General features: G+C 41.8%; 1 protein-coding gene across 1 annotated transcript in view; it reads left to right on the top strand.

Annotated features, from left to right (window-relative positions):
* GALNT9 (polypeptide N-acetylgalactosaminyltransferase 9) overlaps positions 1 to 18,887 on the top strand; it is a 157,912-nt gene that overhangs the window by 29,712 nt on the left and 109,313 nt on the right. The window contains exon 2 of the mRNA XM_075718751.1: positions 64 to 244. Within this exon, the coding sequence (XP_075574866.1) occupies positions 64 to 244 (181 nt within the window). The remainder of the gene's footprint in view (positions 1 to 63; positions 245 to 18,887) is intronic.

Below are 18,887 nucleotides of genomic sequence, written 5' to 3'. Positions count from 1 at the left end.
AGAAGAGGTTAGATCCATTTCTTTTATATAAATGATTTGATTTATTTGTCTTTTTTCATTTAGGTCTGGCAAAGCCCATGGGATTAGTTGAAGGTCCAGGAGGCTTGGGCCAGGGGGGAATGGCTGCTACCCTGAGAGATGATAGCCATGAATCAGAGACTAAGTATGAAGAATATGGTTACAATGCCCAACTCAGTGACAGGATATCACTGGACAGGTCCATCCCTGACTACAGACCGAAAAAGTAAGTTGAATTCCACATTACTATTAAGAGTAAGTGATTGATTGTTGTTCTGTTGACCCATGGTGGCATTCTTCTCTTCACATCCCTTCCTGGTTAGAGTATGACAGCAGTTAGTCATACATATACCCCTGAGTTTAGTGAAAATTAAAAAGGCTGACTGCCGTCTCAAGCATCAAGTGCCACGTTAAATGCATAGCTAATTCTGTGAGTAACGCATCCATATGCACATTCAAGGCCTCACATCAAAAACTACATCAGGATATTGGTGCTTCTTGGGTTTGGTTCACTTGGAAAAAGCCAGGTAGTGCCAGCTGAGCCCACCAGCAGAGGTGGGAGCCTTAGTCTGTGCTTCTTGCAGTCATGTGCGATGGAAGGTGGGCAGTGACAACAAATACTTTGTAGGCACTGGTCACTTAAGAAAAGAAAGCATCAAATCACCTGTCTTTTCTTTAATTGCATTTGATGTTCTTAGAATCATTTAGTTGGTGTTTACAACATGCTGAAACACAGACTAAGTGTAATCCACAGGGGTCCTATAATTGCAATAAGATTTTTTTTTTTTTTTTTTTTTTGTCTTTGGAATGTGTGTTTATTTTCATTCTAGTGTTATAGTCTTCACATGCCTGTGCTATGTTTGACACTGCAATTATATGTTTAGTATTTGTACTGATTTATTATATTTTGTATTAAATGTCTTTCAAATCTTTCATATTTATGGAGTTATGTATCTTCCAGATGAGACATCCACGCTGTCATCCTATGAATGACAATCAGTAATGTCTTAATGCAGAGGAGATCAGCAGCAATGCCTAGTTACTCTCAGGAGACAGAATTGAAAAGAATACTTAATTAATTTCTAATAATAATCTTCTGTTGTAAAAGACCCACTGGGGCTCCTAGGCAGAACTGAAAGTTAAATAAAAAAGTATCTTATTAAGTGACGAGAAAAGTTTAGCCAAGCAAAACAGCTGCGCTCTGCGAGTAGACTGCAATTGAATTAGGATTTTAGGCAGTTCAAGCTGCCAAAAACAAAATCCAGCAAAACATAACTTCAGCTTAACTACAAATTTCATTAGCTGTGTTACATATTAATCTAATCTCAGAAGTATTGAGTCAGCATTTGTTCATTTCTGGGTTTTGCCATACAAAAGAAAACCTAGATAAAAGAAGTGGCAAAGAGAAAAAAAATCTACTGCTTTGATATCACATTTGATGCAAGTGTATTGACTTGTCCAATGGTCTCATCTCTCCATCTCTCCGGTGTGTCATAAAAATCCATCATGGAATTATTCTGGGGAAAAAATAGTCTGTAGTTATGCAAATATTTGATTTCTGCATCAGATCTGGTCCAAAGACCCTTAAAATCAGCATGAAGTTTTTCAAATGAAAGTCAGTGAGGTTTGACCTGGCCTGTCATTACCTGCTGCGGTCAGGTGGATAATAAATGAGAATGCTCTACTAGGAAATACAAAAGCGAAGGATGCAGAGCTTGAATCTAGCTCGGCAGCTGTCAGAAGCATGAGAGCATTTGCAACGCAGTGGTGTTTCGCTTCAGATTACACTCTTCCACAGTTTTACTTGGAAGCTTTGATGAGTCATTCAGATAAGCTTTTTGACGTGCTCGTTTTGGGACTCTTATAAGGCATGATTAACTGTCTGAGTTACTGGGAGAACTGCCTTTCTTGTGGTGTTTTGACACTTTTGAGGTGGTTCTAGTTAGGTCTAGATGCTGGAATTGAAACACTCGTCTCTAGATACTTACGAGTCACAGGAAACCCCTTCAGATTGAATTTGCTATGAAAAACGAGTGAAAGCTTGGAGAAGGTAGAAGCTCTTCTTATATGAAGAGTTTTATCCACTTGTATCAAAGGAACTTTGGCTGCCATTTGGTTGCCGTTTCCTATTAGAAATTTCTGCTGTCCTCATGAGCAGCATTTTTTGTCTCTGACCCCTTCAAATGCACAGTTACTCATATACAGTCTCTCTTGGGAGCTCTCACTGTAATGCCGAGAGGCAGTTTTCTCTCCCTACCCTATCAACCTCTTCTTATCCACCATGTAGTACTACATCTGCTTACCTAACAGTGATAGTTGTGCACCATAGCCATAAGGCAAAGCTGAACTTGACTTTCTGTTTGGTTTAGACACTCTGCTCTAGTTATATATTGGAGAGAACTCAACCTCCGGATCTTTGAAATAGGCTTTGGGAAAACTGCTCTTGTTTTGTCCAACTTTGTATGCTGACTTGCCCAATGGTCTCATCTCTCCGTCTCTTGATGATAGCTCTCATCGCTGAGCCCTTCTCAGTCTGCTTGTGATTTATATTCAGGTTGTTCCCAGAACTTTTCATTTTTAAAAAGGGAGGACTTTTCATTTTTAAATTGAGAAGCAAAGCAGAATTAATATCTGAGGCCATGTACATAGTCTATGACCAGTCTATGAATAAAAACACTTATCTGGATCCACATTCCCAAAGTATTAAACCATGCTTTCTCCCCATTCTGGCTTCCATTTAAAATGTTCAGATCTACATATTTGCACACACCAGTAGGTATTAAAGATATGAACCAGGAAAATTTATACGCAAGTCTGCATTGCATAGACACAATTTATGAAAGTAAACATGATTTCACTATGTAAATGTGGGACTTGTAATATTCAAGGGTTAGTCTTTCTTTAAAAGAAATTTGATCAGAAATATTATCTTTTAGTTCATTTTATCCTTGAACTCCCCCCTTATTGTTGTCCAGTGTCTTATTCTGGTAGAATAAGCCCTTTGTTCCATCTACTAGCAAAGCTACAGTAAACATTCAGCTGTTTAATTGCTTTTCAGGAGGTATTTTCAACCCCACACAGCAAATTAAAAAAATACGTTACACTAAAGAGGTGTACAGTCAGACAGCGTGACCATGAAGGCTCCTAAATTGGAGTCACCTCCGTGTCCTTCCACTGCAGTAAAGTCTGCAAGCCCGGGTGGGTAGACCTACTCTCAAGATGCTTTTCCCATATACTCACATCGTGTTCTGCTTTCCTACGTGCTGCTGCCGGTGCAGATATTCCTTTTAACTCAGAAGCCTTTTCTTTAAGATAGGAATTGCTAGGTCAGTACAGGAGACAACAGCAGATTTTGTGGATGTTGTATTTGCGTGCCAAAGTGAAGCAATGACAGTAAATAGCTTGCTTATGATTACAATTCACACAATAATTGCAAAATTATAGTTTGATCCTAACATGGTGTAATAAATCTCGGCTTTTTCGTCTCTGATATTGCACCTCCCACAGCTTGAATGCTTGCCCTGTCTCTATGCAGAAAGCAGACAACCCTGGGGAAACCGTTCAAAAACATACTGTGAATTGATATTTCAAGCTATGTTTAGTTTCAAGAGACACGCAATACAGAGAAGTTGCAATTTTGTTTTATAAAACAATGCAAAACCTCCCCAACAGTTTGTAAGTTTATTCAGTGTGACCTTGAACACTATTTTCATTTCTTGCTGGATTTCACCTAAATCAAATGGGCCAAGTTTACAGCTGGGCTGATGATCTTTCCATAACATTATATAAATCTTAATGGTGACTTTTTGCCTTGAAGCAGCCGAGTACAGTGCAGCCGAGTGCTCGGAGAAGATGCAAGGGCTGAGTAGTAGGAATGAAGCGTGTTTGAGTTCAACGTCAAGCAGAATACTCAGTATTTATTATGGTTGATTGATGAGTATTTAGAAATGTTCAGGTAATCATCCTAGTATTGGACTGACCCGAGATTTTGCTTCACGTACTCAGTGGAAAGTGGTCAATATTTTGTTGTCCGTTAAACTACATGAAAATAACTCTAAACTAGTGGCCTGGTTAGTACTGACTGTTATTAAATATCTAAATTCTAGAGTAAATTTTTTTAGTATGTGTGAAATCTATATTAATGCCAAAAGAATTTTGCAGGATTATTTTTGTTACAAGGGAATTCATAATGCTTGTGATGGAATTATTTTCATCCCCTGTCATACAGGCACATAGCAAGCTTGAAAAACATTTCTCAAGTTAAGGGCAAGCCACAGGAAGAAGGGGCAAGGAAAGCAGCACAGGTCTCTACATGTCCCTGCTGCAGCCCCATCTTTGCTCCCCGGTGTGCTGAAGTTTTTCAAGGGCTATACCACTGTGGAAAATATGTTGCAGAGAGCTCAGGATGTTTAATGTCCTGATCTCTCTTCCCAGCGCTAAAGTATTAGCAGGTCTTTCCAGCCCTCACTAACATACCTTATTTTCTCTGTGCGATGGAAGAAAGAGAAGCTTCTCTTGTAAGGAACAGGTTATTTTTCCCTGGGAAGCACACGGCTAAGCTAGAGCTTGCTGTGTAGTTCTCTGGGAAAAGCGTTATTTAATGGTGAAACGTTATTGGATTAATTTCCATTTATGTTCTTCCATATTCAAAATGAAAGTTGTGATCACATGAACCTGAGTACTTAGTGGAGACAAATCCAGTGTTGGCCAATGACCCTTTTGTATACGCATGGGAAAGCATAAGGGCGTGTATTTGTATCCATTATCTCTACCAGTACGTGTAGGTGTAGAATAGCCTGGAATCCTACCCAAGGGAACGCTGTGAAATCTGCTGGGCTGCGCGCATGCCTTTCTTACCGTAATGTCGAAGCGCCAATGTTTGACTGAATAGTCAAAAACAGATCTGGAGCAACACAGCTGAGATTTTGGTAGAGATCGCACTCTTTTGACCAGATGTGCCCGGAGTCAGCCACCTAAAACCCTGCGTAGTCATTTGTCTTCAAGTGGCGTCATTTGTTAGGGGTACTGAGGGTAGGGATAGAGAACAGGTTGAGCCAGAACATGCTGTATTGCTACAATAGGCTGCAGGAATGGCAGCAGCCATCCTTCTGCCCTTTTGGGGGAATAACAGCCTTCACTGCTGTCAGCTGGAGCACAAAATATAAGCCCGTGCTCCAGTAACAAAGGCTCATACTCAATCCTTCCTAGTCATGCATGAAGACACAGGTGCTACAGCCCCATATAACCATAGATTTTGACTTTATCAAAGATGAAGAATGCAGAAAAAGTCAAAACCTTAGGGAACTCCATTCAAAGGTGAGGGGAAAGGCCCCCAAACCTACAAAAGCTGTTTGTTTTACGGTGTGGCATCCTGTAAAATTGGGAAGTGTCAACTAACCAGATGCTTTCAAACATAAGCATTGTCTCTCAGGATAGCATCAATTCCCCTGTTCTTTCTGGTGCACAGTCTGGATTGCAAGGTGTTGAATTTAACACGTTGAACACCTGCAAATCTGGCATTTTCTAACTTTCTATCACTTGACTTTGCAACTTAAATAACTTCTGGGGTTTCTTTACATGCAGGGCACGTCCACACATCTACACACATGCACTTGTTAAAACCACTTGCTGTGATTCATTATGTATACTTTGAGAAAAGTTAATATGGTCCCGGAGCTTCCATAAGGGTTAAATTGGCTTTTACAAGAAACTGTCACCACTCGGTGAGGAACTTTAATTTAACTGATCTTTTTTGTGCAACTCGATGCCGAGTGCATTGTGGCAGTTCACTGATAACAATAATACTAATATATGGATTCAGTCTGCTGGCTCTGTCAGCCAAAGAAGATATTTCTTTGTGTTATGGTCATGGATGTTTGTATCGAGAAAATTCAGCCCGAAAGAACAAACTTATTAATGCTGAGGCAACTCAAGTCTTTAGCCATAAAAAGCAGAGGAATCTAGGTCTCGAGGAAATTGCTTTCATTTATGCAGTTCTTTTACCGAGGCGAGCATTTTCGTTGCTTGCTATAGAGATTTCACAATAGCAAAGGAATTGCATCTCTAGGGCTCTGAAGTGTAATTAACGGTTCACTCCACTCTATACCTAAGGAAAAGCTTTTTTAATTACCTATCAAAAAGGATTCTGGAATTGATCAAATAGTGCTATCAAGGGTGCAGACTGGGTAAATAGACCTCTGATTTGTTCATTCAAGGGTTTAATAACGGTAGCTAGCATGAGGCCAGTGGCTAGAAAACAGCCTTTCTGTCCTGCCGTGGCCGGTGAGCTCAAGCCTCCTGAGAGCGCACGGAGCTCACCTTTAATTTTGCCCCTTTCTTTTGGCGGCGGGACTCTGCGGACTCACTGTGGTATTTGACAGCTCTCGAGCCAGGTCGTATAGGTGTGTCCTGGTTTCGGCTGGGATAGAGTTAATTTTCTTCCCAGTAGCAGGCACAGTGCTGTGGTTTGGATTTAGCAGCAGAAGAATGCTGATAACACACTGATGGTTTAGTTGTTGCTCAGCACTGCTTGTGCCAGGCAAGGACTTTGCAGCTTCCCATGCTCTGCCAGGGGCACAAGAAGCTGGGAGGGGGCACAGCCAGAAGAGTTGATCCCAACTGCCCCAAGGGCCATTCCATACCATACGGCGTCATGGGCAGTATGGAAACTGGGGGGGTTGGCTGGGGAGCAGCGATTGCTGCTCGGGAACTGGCTGGGTATCGGTCGGCAGGTGGTGAGTAATTGCATTGGGCATCACTTGCTTTGGATATTATTATTATTATCATTATTATGCTATTATTATTATTAGTTTTAACCTTATTTCAATTATTAAACTGTTCTTATCTCACCCCAGGAGTGTTTTTTTTCACTCTTACTCCTCCGATTCTCTCCCCCATCCCATCGGGGCAGGGGGAGTGAGCGAGCGGCTGCGTGGTGCTTGGTTGCTGGCTGGGGCTGAACCACGACAAGGTGTTTGCAGGCTCTCTGTCGTGAAGAGGAGGATCAGTGGCCTGGTACAATGGCCCCTGCCTGAGGCTGCCGGAGCGGGCAGCTCCTCTGCCCGTCTGTGTCGGCTGTCCCGGCAGGAGCAGGGTGGGAAGGCAGATGGCTTTCAAAGAGCATCAGCTTTTGGATCAGTGGATCGGAGAGGGCTAGACCTGGTATTAATTTGTTTTTTCTCCACCTCTGCAGCTTGCTCTGCCTCACGACCCACTTTTCGAATCCTCTGGGGACACTGGGTGTTCTTTGCACCGCGTAGAAAAATGACACGAGAATCTCCACATTAAAACAGACCCTTAGGATTCTTCCCAGCTTAACCAGAGTGCAACGTAATGGACCCCTTTGCATGGCATATTTGAACTGGAACAGACCCAGAGCTTTTTTTGGTAGTGTAGGTTAATGGTTGGACTGGATGATCTTAAAGGTCTTTTCCAACCTAAATAATTCTATGATTCTTTTCAGAAATCAGAATTTCTGATGAGCAGAAAATGGCAACTGAAAAAAAAACCCACCTAAAAATACTCTCTCAGGCTGAACACCTTCTGTGAAATGGTTATTTAAACAAAATGTTTAGACCAATGAAACATTTAGTTTCCGATGAAAAATTTAGGTTTAAAATAATGACTTTTCTATCACTAGCTTCTACCAATACTTTCAGATCAATGTCAGGTCACAGTAAAGTGAAACATTAGTTAAAATTAAGCATTTCCTTTTTTCAGCTGACAGTGTTTCACAAACATAGTACAGGCAAAATATTTTGACTTCAATTAGGTTTTTTTTTTAATAGGAAACTTTTCCACCTTTTTTTTTTTTGCACGCACTCTCAATAAATCTGAAAAGCTATGCTGAAATTCTGAAAAACCCATTTTGGCCACTCTGATTGCACATATGATGTAAGTTGAAGCAGAGAGAAGGAAAAACAGAGGCAGAAAATGGAGCAGACAGAATTACCTCTGGGCAACAGATTGTGATTGTTTATTGGAGGGAAATTGAGTAAGAGATGAAACTAACTGAAGGGTTTTAATTAGATCCCAAATCAATGTCCAGATGTGGATTTTGAACAGTGCAAAGGGGGCACGCGCGTGCACGTGCTCTGGGACTTTATATAGATCCCAAGCGGCTTTGCCGAGTTACGCATGCCGGACGTTTTCCTCGGGCTGTGAATCCCCTACAAATAGCACGGGCGCCTTTGCGCGCACGTTGTCTGTATGTGGAACTGATGATACGGCTTCGTAGAGATGTGCCCAAGGTTTGAGCTGATTTTCCGTCTTGCCCAAAGGCAGAAGGAGCTGAGGTGGTCTGAGTAAGTCTCTGTGCGGCTTCCTCTGCAGAGAGCTGGGCTCTGACCAGCTACTGCACAGTGTTTAGCGCTGTAATTCTGACTCAGCTCATTTGGGATATCATTGACAACCTAAATTTGCTCATCCCGCTGCCTCTGGGCCAGTTGTGCTTATTTGTGTATCCCTGTGTAAGCCGAAGGCTTCTCGCTGCGTTTTGGGAAGCGTTTCCTATCTGGCTGTGAAGGGCTCAGACTGGAACTGTGTGAAGTCCTCAAAGGAGGGGGAAAAATCCCCTGCTCCTTTGGCTGGGAGAGGAGACTCCCTGGGAATCACAGGTGCCGCCAGCCAGCCCCTGGCTTTACACCCAGTATTTGAACTGTACCTCTGTAGTTGTCACTGAGGCCCGTAGCTGTGGCTTGACCCTGTTTATAAAGGTACTGTAGGTCTTCTCCCAACCTCTGCTGGAGGTCTGCTCGCTTTGCCTAAGTAATGATATATTAATTGGAATGTGGGCTCAAACCTTTGTCTCCAGAATCCCAGGCCACCATTAGATACTTGAATATTTAATTATACAACGTTAAATTGCTCCAATGAGAAGACTGACTGAGAAGCACACTAACACTGTGACCATGCTTCCCAATAATAATAAAAAATTATTGAGAAACATTCCAACCTGTTTTTGAGGCCATCTGATCATCCAGAAGGTTCTCAGACTGCTTTTGCTTGAGCAACAGCAGTAGGGTAGGACTGTGAGGTTGGACCATGAGACTGCCCAGGTTGCACTACAGTAACACTCTGCCTTCTGCTCTGTTGTGTGCAGGAGTTGGTGACCCCGTAGCCTTTGGGAAGACAGTACCAAAGTTTTTTGCAGGACATGGCTCCTAAGGAGAGACTCCCCATGAGCTGGACTCCATGCTGTCTCCACAGTAGTAGTGCCCGGACACGAGGCAAATCTCCCGCAGTTATTTCTGATATTCAATAGAAGTTTTCTCTGGCTTTTCCCATTAGATATGTTATTGATTCCCTTTTGTTTAGTGCTAGCTAGGCTTTCCAATTAAGTGTAGTGACTTTAATTATGCTGCAAAGCGTATAACATAGATCTTGATTATTAACGCTGGCCCATGGGATAAGGAAAGGAGGACCAGCAAGGCTAAATTAAAAAGAATCACAAAAACGAACAACCTTTTGAAAAAACCCACCTTACATTCAAATGCAGTAATTTTCCTCTTGTTACATTTTTGTAGTGTCTTTGTGTATATTAATTGTTGAAGACAAGTTCTGCATCACTGTCAGCACTAATAAATGTAGATTTAGCAGAGGCTGAATTTGATTAACTAGAGAGCATGAAAAATAACTGATTGCAATGTTGTGTTTAAATGCAGTAAGCCATTGCAGGAAGCCATTCCCTGCAATTTGTCTGCACCAGAACGTACTCTTGAATACATGAATAGTTTACCTAAGGTGGGTTGCATAACATTGACTAAAAATTAGACATCTAATTTAAGGTGATCGACTTGGCTGCTTTTATAGTCGGTTGAGAATAAGATGACATGGTAGCATTGTATAGTGTGTAATGTCTTCTGGAGGTCTCTCCCTCAGGAGCCTAGGACAGCCAGCTTAAATAGGATTTCAGATGAATCCAGACCAAAATGTTACATGCTCCAAGGCATAAAGAAACAAGAGGGAATTTCTGTATTAGCAACACATGTTGAAGAATGACCCGTCAGCATGGGCAAACTGGGTAAGGTCCCCACCCAGCACCTGTGGAGACAAAACTGTGGAGGCAGCACAGTTTTCAGCTAGGAGGAAATGAGAAGATGATCAAAAAGCTGGTTTGCATCCCTCAGTTTTTCTTACCGATCATGAGACTAAATGTGCCTCGTGTGACCTGCACATTTACAGGTGCCTTAAACACGATATTTTTTTTTTTTTTAAGTATGCTTTAGAGACTGTAGTAATTTTCTGAACTTGAAAAGAGAGAACCACAATATTTTCATAGCAGAAGGAGTATTTCCTTCTTAAGAATAGCGATTGTGGGGTGCCATCTTCAAATGATGTATGCTATTCTTTCACAGGTAAATACATATCTGTAATGCAGAAGCACTACTGAGATCCAGCCACGACGTGCAGCTGTCTGCAGCTGTGCACTGGCATTTTAAAGTTGCTTTCATTTCCCTCTCCTGGGCCCCTCGCTGATTGTTGCCCACTATCAGTTCCTGGGCAAAAAGGGTATTCCTGTAAATTTCTGAACTGTCATGTTATGTTACACTCCATGATATCCCATTACAGGATAAGAAGAAGTAACGGAACAAGTATCAGGGTGGTATCTCTTTTCTTTTTTTGTTTCCTTACATGTCTCTCTGTTACGCTACACCTGATGTCCTTCTTACAGTTTTGAAGGAGTTCTTCTAAAGGTTTGAGGTGAAGGTGTTCCCCTTTTCTTTCTTAAAATGTGCATGCAAATTTAGTTCTGCTGACAATGTGAGATGTGTGTTATCTCCAAATGCCTTCCTGGTGTAACTTTAAAAATCAGCTCGTTTTGGTTCCTATCTTATTTGAGTAGGTTTCATAGTAAAGGAAAGTCAAGGTTTCAGGTCAAATAGCATCAAGGTTTTTTTTAGTCGTTTTGTTGTTTGTGTCTTTGCGATGAAAACGCGAACAGGCCAAAATGTCAGACAATTTACTCTTCTGTCTGAAATAAAACTGAATTGTGAACTCCAAGTTGATGCAGTGTTTCATTTTAATAGTGTTGGTTCCTGCTTGTTTTGCTCATGTCTCTGGTTTTGAGTGAATTTAGTGCTAATAAAAGTGAGAGACTCTTAAAACTAGCCAGAGCCAGAAGTGCCTGGCAGTTGCAGGCTAGCAAATGTAAGCTCCCTGTCTTGGTTCGCTTGATCTAGGTGTTTTCCAAGGTTTTGTTTCTCTGAAACAGCACCTGCCAGTTAAGTTTTTTGATAGTTTTATGATGTTGAAGTAAGGGGCCTCTATTTTCAGTTCCTCCAGCTTTCTGAAAAATTCTTGGCTTCTGCTGTATCGCTTCTAAACCTTCTGCTGTGGTCTCAAAAAAACCCCATGGTCAAACCAGGTCACCTTGCCAGATGCAACTCCAAAGGAGGTCCAGGGACAGTTGCTTCCCATGCAGTCTGTGCACTCTTTTCCCTAAATTTCTACCAAACCAAATGGCTGGCTTAATAAGAAATCATTGTGCAGTTTTGGCCTGCATCCTTTTGGCCACCAGAATCCCTGCAGCAGCTGAATATTCCCACATGGAGACTTCTCTTGAAATATGGTGTAAGCCCTGAGGAGCAGGAGCTCCAGGCCTGTGCTTGATGCCTGCTTTGTAAAGCCAGCACGAGGCTGATCACTGTTCCCTATTTCTTGGCTGTCCGGACGCGTTGAAGTAACCCTTGTGAAGCAGGCATCACGCAGTATGTGTTACTGAGCCTCAGAACTCCAAGGTGGTGAAAAAACCCACTCGCTGCGCATAGCAGAAGGAGACCAGGGTGTAAAATGTGGTGTAAAATGAGATTCCCGGTCTCTGTGGTTCTTGATGATTCTGTGCATTGAGAGGAATAGTCTTGTAAGCACTGGGGAAACTCAGCTGGGAAATTTCATTTTTCACACAAAACTTGTGATGGAGCTTTTAACTGGCTGAAGTATTGTAAAGGCAGGGTCACTGGGGAAATGCACGGCACGCTCTGTGTTTCTAGTATTTTTTTTTTCATTCAGTGCTCAAGTAAATGCTGTCTTAGAAAGCTGACTAGTCTAAGTCTATAATTAATGAATGTTTGAGGCAAAGTTACTCTTTGCAAGGAAACTTGATATGGGCTGCAATTTCTTAAGTTAAGAATCCTCTGTACATTATTCTGACCACCTCTGGTGTATAGATTAGCATATACATGAAAGTAACGCTTGGAAAATACTCCGAATCAGTGCTTCTTATCTCCTCTCCCCAGAAAGAAAGCTGGAAGGCCCTTGCTCAACAGAAGGTTAACAGTAGTGACAGAAGAGGAGGCAACATTATTCTCTGTTTTCTGTAGAGAATTACAATATAGCTGCTATATTGTGTAGGGATCGCTTAAGCAATGACAAGAAGCCATTCAATGGAGGAGAACAACAGAGCTGGCTGCCCGGCACGAATACCCATCTCTCCTTAGATGTCTGAATTAAACAGAGAAAATGAGGACAATTGTCGTGCAGACATCAGGCAAAATCCAAATCCCCTTGGTCTAAGAAGTGCAGCTACAGTTTTTGGTGTGGTGGTGTGGCAGGATTTATCGGTGAGGCATTAGGCAGCCTTAAATTACAGGAGGTGTCATCTCTGTGTATTGCTTCTGCACAAAGCTCCCCGTTTCTCAGCTTCTAGAAACAAAGCCCTCTGGAGTTGCATTTTACCTGTGTGAGATGCCTTCAGGTTGTCAAACAGTTCCTTAATTAGTTTATTTTCTTCTCTGCTCCAAGGGATGAGTCTATTATTTATTCTACGCTCCCGGCTTTGTTAGTCTGCATTTATGTATTTTGTCTTCAGAATGACCTAGCATTGAGCTAGCCTCTAGGGTAGCATGAAACACACCTCTCTGACAGAGACAGTAGTTCAGACTTGACTAATGGTAGAATATTAATAGCAGCAATAATAATTAAAACAGTGCACTAAAATACCCTTGGGTGCTGTTGCTAAGTTAGACTGTACCCCTAAAATTCCAGAGGAAAGGCATAAATTTTAGTTATTTCCATCCACAAAGTGAACAGTTGTCTCATTCAGCAACTGGAGTAAGCTTTCATCCTCTTTGTGGATGTTTCATTAGGACACAGTTCTCCCAGAGGGTCATGGTGCAGTTTACATTAAACTCAAGATAAAAATGACATTGAAGCTTTGCTCCTGTATTTTCTACACCGCCTGAAAACAAATACATGACCTACAGCTAGTTCATCGGCTTATTGCCGTGGTGTTATTAACCCAAGTGTACCCAAGAGGCGGGGAATTTGTGTTCTGTTTGCTCTTAGAGGAGCACTCGACTTTGCCTGACAGATCCGGGAATATCTGGAAGCAGTGGAGGGAAAGTTTCTCTAAGTACAGGTTTGAGCAAATAGTCTGGATGAAACAGCTTGAATGCGTCTGTCTGTAGATGAGGGATGAAGAGGGGCATGGTTGTGAACACAGCCTCAGTCTGCTGGGCAGGCGGTAATGGGAATAATTTGTTCCCCCAGTGCAGAGCACTCGCTGCCAGGTTTCTTTCTGATGGCAAATTAATTTCCATCTGCAAACACTGAGGACGTGACTTCAAAATGTCTGTGGGCAAGTAGGAAGAAACACCAGACAACACGGAGTGTGCCAGGAGATGGGTTCTCAGCAGGCACGTTCGGGCAGGAGCAGTGCCTGAATGTTGGGGTGCTACAGCGGCCGTAGCTTCCCAGAGTCAGGAAAAGACTAGCGTGTGTCCTTGGCCCGCTCGAATTCGCAGGCGTACTGGAGTACGTTGCCCGGTCTAGGACACGTGCCTGATTTCTGTCAAACTGAGTGAAGAGTAAGCATATGCTGACCTGTTTTTCTGAATTAGGATGAGAGCTCATAAATATAAAAAAATCCCCATACGTTGAAGTGTTTTGCTGCTATGAAGTGCGTGCCCTAGATACTGGCTTTGTGCTAGACGGTAAATGTGGCTGGATTTTTAAAAACTGTTTTTATTTCCGAATGTCCCCGAAATTAAATTAAAATGCAAGAGTTTTCTGAAGTGCCCAAAATAATTAGAAGGTAGGAAACTGTTGTTAACGTTTAAATGCATGAAACTGTTGAATACTGTGCCGTTCACCTCTAGCTAGCCTTTAATTTAAACAAAAGCCATAAAATTGCAATTAGGCTCCAGTCCAATGAAGCACTTAAATATGTTCCCAGTTTTAAGTGTATGAGTAACCCCAGTGAAGACATGCTTAACTGCTTTACCTGAATAGGACATTTCATAAAGGAGTTATAATACACAAAGAACAACCCTGCAAGTATCAGTGGGAAAGATGTAAAGAGGAGTAAAGTCCCATCCGCACTTCAGGATCTGGCTGCTCTTAGGTTTTTCACGAAGCTGGTTTTGCCCGGTGATTTATCCTGCAGGGTCCCCATCCAAAGTCCCTTGAGATATTTGGATGTGCTCTGTCATCTGTTGTTGAAGAGGCTTAGTTTGTCGGGCACTTTCCTACCCCTGGCTCCCGAGGGAAATACGTATGGCGCGCGCACCTCTATTTGTCCTCTCTGCTTGACTCGGAGACATGCCTTTTTATAAACGGGCTGCTACTACCACCAGGCTCTCTCCGCTCAATCCCATATAAAGCACCTAAACATCAGGGTTTTAATACTCCCATTTTCAGTGCTAAATCAATGTTCTTTATGCATTTGTTCTTGGAACACTGCGCTATTTGAACCATAACTCTTCCCGCATACCATAAACTTGGTCTGGTTTCACTCTGATAGAAATTGATCATTTGAAGCAAGAGGAGAAGCCCTGTGACTAGTTTGAACGTTCCAAGGCCGTTGCTGGTTAGTCCGATCGGATTCCGCATCACCTCAGCACGCCCAGTGCTGTGATGACCAGGGAAGCGTTACCTTTCTGGGCCACCACCAGCCTTGCAACTGCTGGGGCAGGGCAAAATTAAAAAAAAGCTTCTCACTACGGTTTTGGCAGGCACTGAGGGGATGGTTTTACTCAGTTGATGGCTGATCTCCCATTTGGTTCTTTCCTCCTCCAACCGTCCTGCATTTGTACACGGGTAGAAAGAAACATTCTGCTACGTAACTGGATTTGACCAGAGATTAAAGCTGGTCTCCTGTGAAACACGCTGGAGCCCATTAAAGAGAGGATTGTTTTCCAAACATTGTTGTATGTCCTCCCAAGACCATAAAAAACATTGTTAGCTGAAGTAATAGCAGAAAATGATTGCAATCCTCTCTCCTCCTCCTTACCGCCAAGCTGCAACGTGACAGCAAACCTGTAATGAAATCCGTGAAGAGCTCTGCAGCAGTTACCTTGAAAACTTTTTTATTGCCCTACATTTCTAGATAACACTGTGATACTCAGCCTCTGTCCAGCATCGACAGCGCCAGCTGGGGGATTGAGATAGTCAAAATTAAACAAAAGTACCTTGAATTTTTAATATTAAATACTTGCAGTAAATTTTTTAATAGTCACGGATAACTTTCTGTATTTACATATTATTATCTGAATAACAAATAGCTTCAAGGATACAGCAAACTGTTCTGTGCAAATGGAAAATGGTGAGTTTGCTCTAATACATTACTTATTGAAAAATGATTCCTTTGATTTCATCCACTCCGCTATTTTTTCTTCACGTCTGGCATGGACTTGGAGTGCAATGGGAGAGACGTTTTAGGGAAGGTGGTATCTTAAGATATGTAGTCCACTTTTGGATATCTGGGCTGCTACCTTCTCACTCCCTCCAGACATCCTAGGATTAATTCTTCCTTTGCCATAAAGATCCTTTTTTGGGATCTTGATGCACCACCTTGAGTGGAAGAGTACTTCTTACTGGGAAATCTGCTAGAAATCACTGTTGGGAATGCAGCTAAATAGCTGACTTCACGTTGCTAACTGGAGAGTAATGACCCTTGGTGGCAGGAACAAGAAGTGGTGCCACAGGGTAGCAGCCAATTTTGTGAATGCACCCTAGAAAACATTTTCTGGCTTCTTGAATGGCTCTTTGTGAACCTTCCCTAGTTGAAATACGACGTCTTACTTCTGGCGAAGCACTGAGATGGGAGTATATTCTCTCTCCTCTGTAGACAGCATAGTTCCCAGAATTAAGTTTCAAGAAGTTGCACAAAAAGTAGTGTTTTCTGAATATATTTTGCTGGTAAGAACTTTGAATCAAAGCCATGCTATTGTGAGTTGGCAAAATGCCTTTAGCTTTGCCTTTATTTAGTATCACTTCCTTGGTTTCAACCATGTTTGTATTTCTTAGCTTCAAGTTCTAAGAGCTCTCCAATCTCAAAGCAGAAATTCGCAAGACCACCTTTATGTTTCATTTTAGGACAACTCTTGTCTAGTTTGTACTTCTAAAGCATGCAAGCTAAAGATGCAATTGGAACAGGGAGCAGGATCTTTCAGAAATCTTGAGGATCACTTGACAAATCTAAGGAAACCCTTAGTGTTTAATTACCTAAAACTCGGCAGAATACTTGTCATTTGGAATTTAGTTGGGCTCTTCCTTAAATCTGAGTGCAGCACCATTAAAAATAAAGTCACATGGGGGATACATTTTCTTTGGGGATTTTTGAAAAGCATCTGAAAGCAGATTTCAGCTTCTCCATTAATTTCCAATCAGCCTAATGCTTTGTGATGCAGCATGCATACAGCCACAGGCAGATCTGGATGGGCACACTAGGGGATAGAGTGGAAATTTCTTACAGATGGTATTTCAAAACATATTAGCGACTCAAGTTAAGTTACCAAAAAAAGGCAAATACTTTTTACTACAGAAGGATTTGAGCATGAGCTTTTAGCCATTTTTCATGTTAATAAAGGGGCTTGTTCTAAAAGTGATTGGAACTAGTTTTAGCATTTATATATATATAAATCAATATGAGTATTAGACATGATGGCATGTTTCTGGTATTGTTTGCCTGAGGAAAGCCAGAAATAGCTCACTGAAGTACAGGGCCTCTTATTTTATGTCTGTGGCAGCTACTTTTGAAGAGTCTAATAGTCTTAAATGTAAGAGCTAATATTCTTTACAAGTGGGACCATCCTCATGTTGCATATGTTAAGTATGCATATATATTGCGCTATCAGTCACTGACTGACAGTACTCAAGGCTTTCTACCATACACATAAAATAATTTGTCATAGAGAAGGGAGGAATTAAGCCAAATAGAGCAGCAAACATGTTAAAAAAACCAAAAGATACAAATGTGTTGGGTTTTTTTTGTGCAAAGAAATTAGTCCCAGTTGTACGGGCCTGGAATTTTAAAAGAAAGGAAAAAGGACAAAAATGAATGTCTGATTCTCAGGAAACGTTTGTCCAATGCGTGCTGTTGCAACTTCATGGGGAGCTTTAACCTACCTGTGGAACTGCCTGTGTCCCAGCTTGAAAGGGCTCTTTCCTTCATGGAAGTATTACAGGACAGGAATTCCTGTAAATTTGGTCTTTTCTGTAGGAAATAGGACAGAGAAGAGAGAGTTCTAAGGTATAAAAGACTTTTTTTAAAAAAAAAAAGCTGCTGCTGTTCTTCATTCTGCAAATCCTACAGGCATGAGGTCCAATTGTTCAGCCTGGGAATGTGGGGAATTCCCAGGAGCAGATAGATGTGTGCTGGTAAACTCATGGCGTATCGCAATGATTTGTTTCTGGTTGATATGAAAGGATATTTTTCCTTGATACAGGAAGTGTTTGAGATTAGCACAAACCCAAGGATTTGTCCTGATTTCTTGCTGATGAATGTGGGTGATTTCTTTCTTAAGACTTTTGGATGCAAAATAAGGAAAAGTTTGCCAAGGAGGCATGCAAAAAAAGCTGCTGGGAATTCCCACAGTACGGAGTAGATTTAAGATCTCAGTTTACTGTAACCCTGAAAATGACCCTCGACAACACTGTGTACCAGAAAAGCTGGAGGACAGATTATTTTCGTTGACTTCCCCTGACTCCCCTTTAATACGAAGCACTGAAACACTGTGGGAGGAGGAACAGACGCAGTTTGTGCTGAGGAACAGTTGAGGAGGTGTCTTTATTTTGATGAATTTCTTCAGGGATAACTGCTGAGGACATGGTGCATGGAGTGTGGCCAGGGGAGCAACTGAAGGCAGGTAGAAGTTACCCAGGGAAGTTGACCACTCCCAGACTGTGAAGACATGACAGGAGAGTTTTAAATAACGTGGTTTAAATAACATTTTAAACACTGTGAAGATCATCTCTCAAGCAATAGAAAGAGCAGTCATTTCTTCGGCGTTACGTTTAGTTCTTGCAAAACTGTCATTCAGTTTGTTCTTTCAAGAAGAATCAGACAGTAGAGCTCAAAATCAGCTTTTGTTGCTTTGGCGAATACTTTCTTTGCTGAGGACCCAAAAGATGGATGGATACAGGAAGTCAGTGTTAATGCTGAGTGTCCAAATACTGACAGGACTCTTACAGTACTTGCAGAGGTGGAGGGAAAACTATCCCAATTTATTTAGCTGTCACTTAGGGGAGGAAGTTCACCCACCGAACCCTTTGTTCATCAGTGTTGATGGTTTTTTGGAGCTGCCTAGACTACCAAGGTCACAGCACCAACAAGAATTGCACTGTAGCTCGTATCTGCACTTCCCCAAATAAATTCAGGAAAAAGGAGGTCTTGATTTTTCTTCTGTATGAAAAATCAAAGTGGAGGCTGTTCCATAAAGTGACACAGACTGCAAAGAAATAGCCATGGTAAAAAGGTATCTTTGGGAATAATCAGATTTTCTAGGCTTTTTCTGAAAGCAACTGTCACTTCTCTTTTTACCTTAGTTGTAAATACCATGGGCTGCTTCTCTCGCAATACACAGAGCATCGGTGTTCTGTACCACTGCTCCCTTTTTCACAGCTGTGAGTATTTATATTACATGATTCTT

This window comes from Pelecanus crispus, chromosome 11, assembly GCF_030463565.1.
Source record: "Pelecanus crispus isolate bPelCri1 chromosome 11, bPelCri1.pri, whole genome shotgun sequence".
Taxonomy (NCBI): domain Eukaryota; kingdom Metazoa; phylum Chordata; class Aves; order Pelecaniformes; family Pelecanidae; genus Pelecanus; species Pelecanus crispus.
The sequence above is the reverse complement of the archived record's forward strand: the minus strand, read 5'-3'. Positions and strand labels throughout refer to the sequence as shown.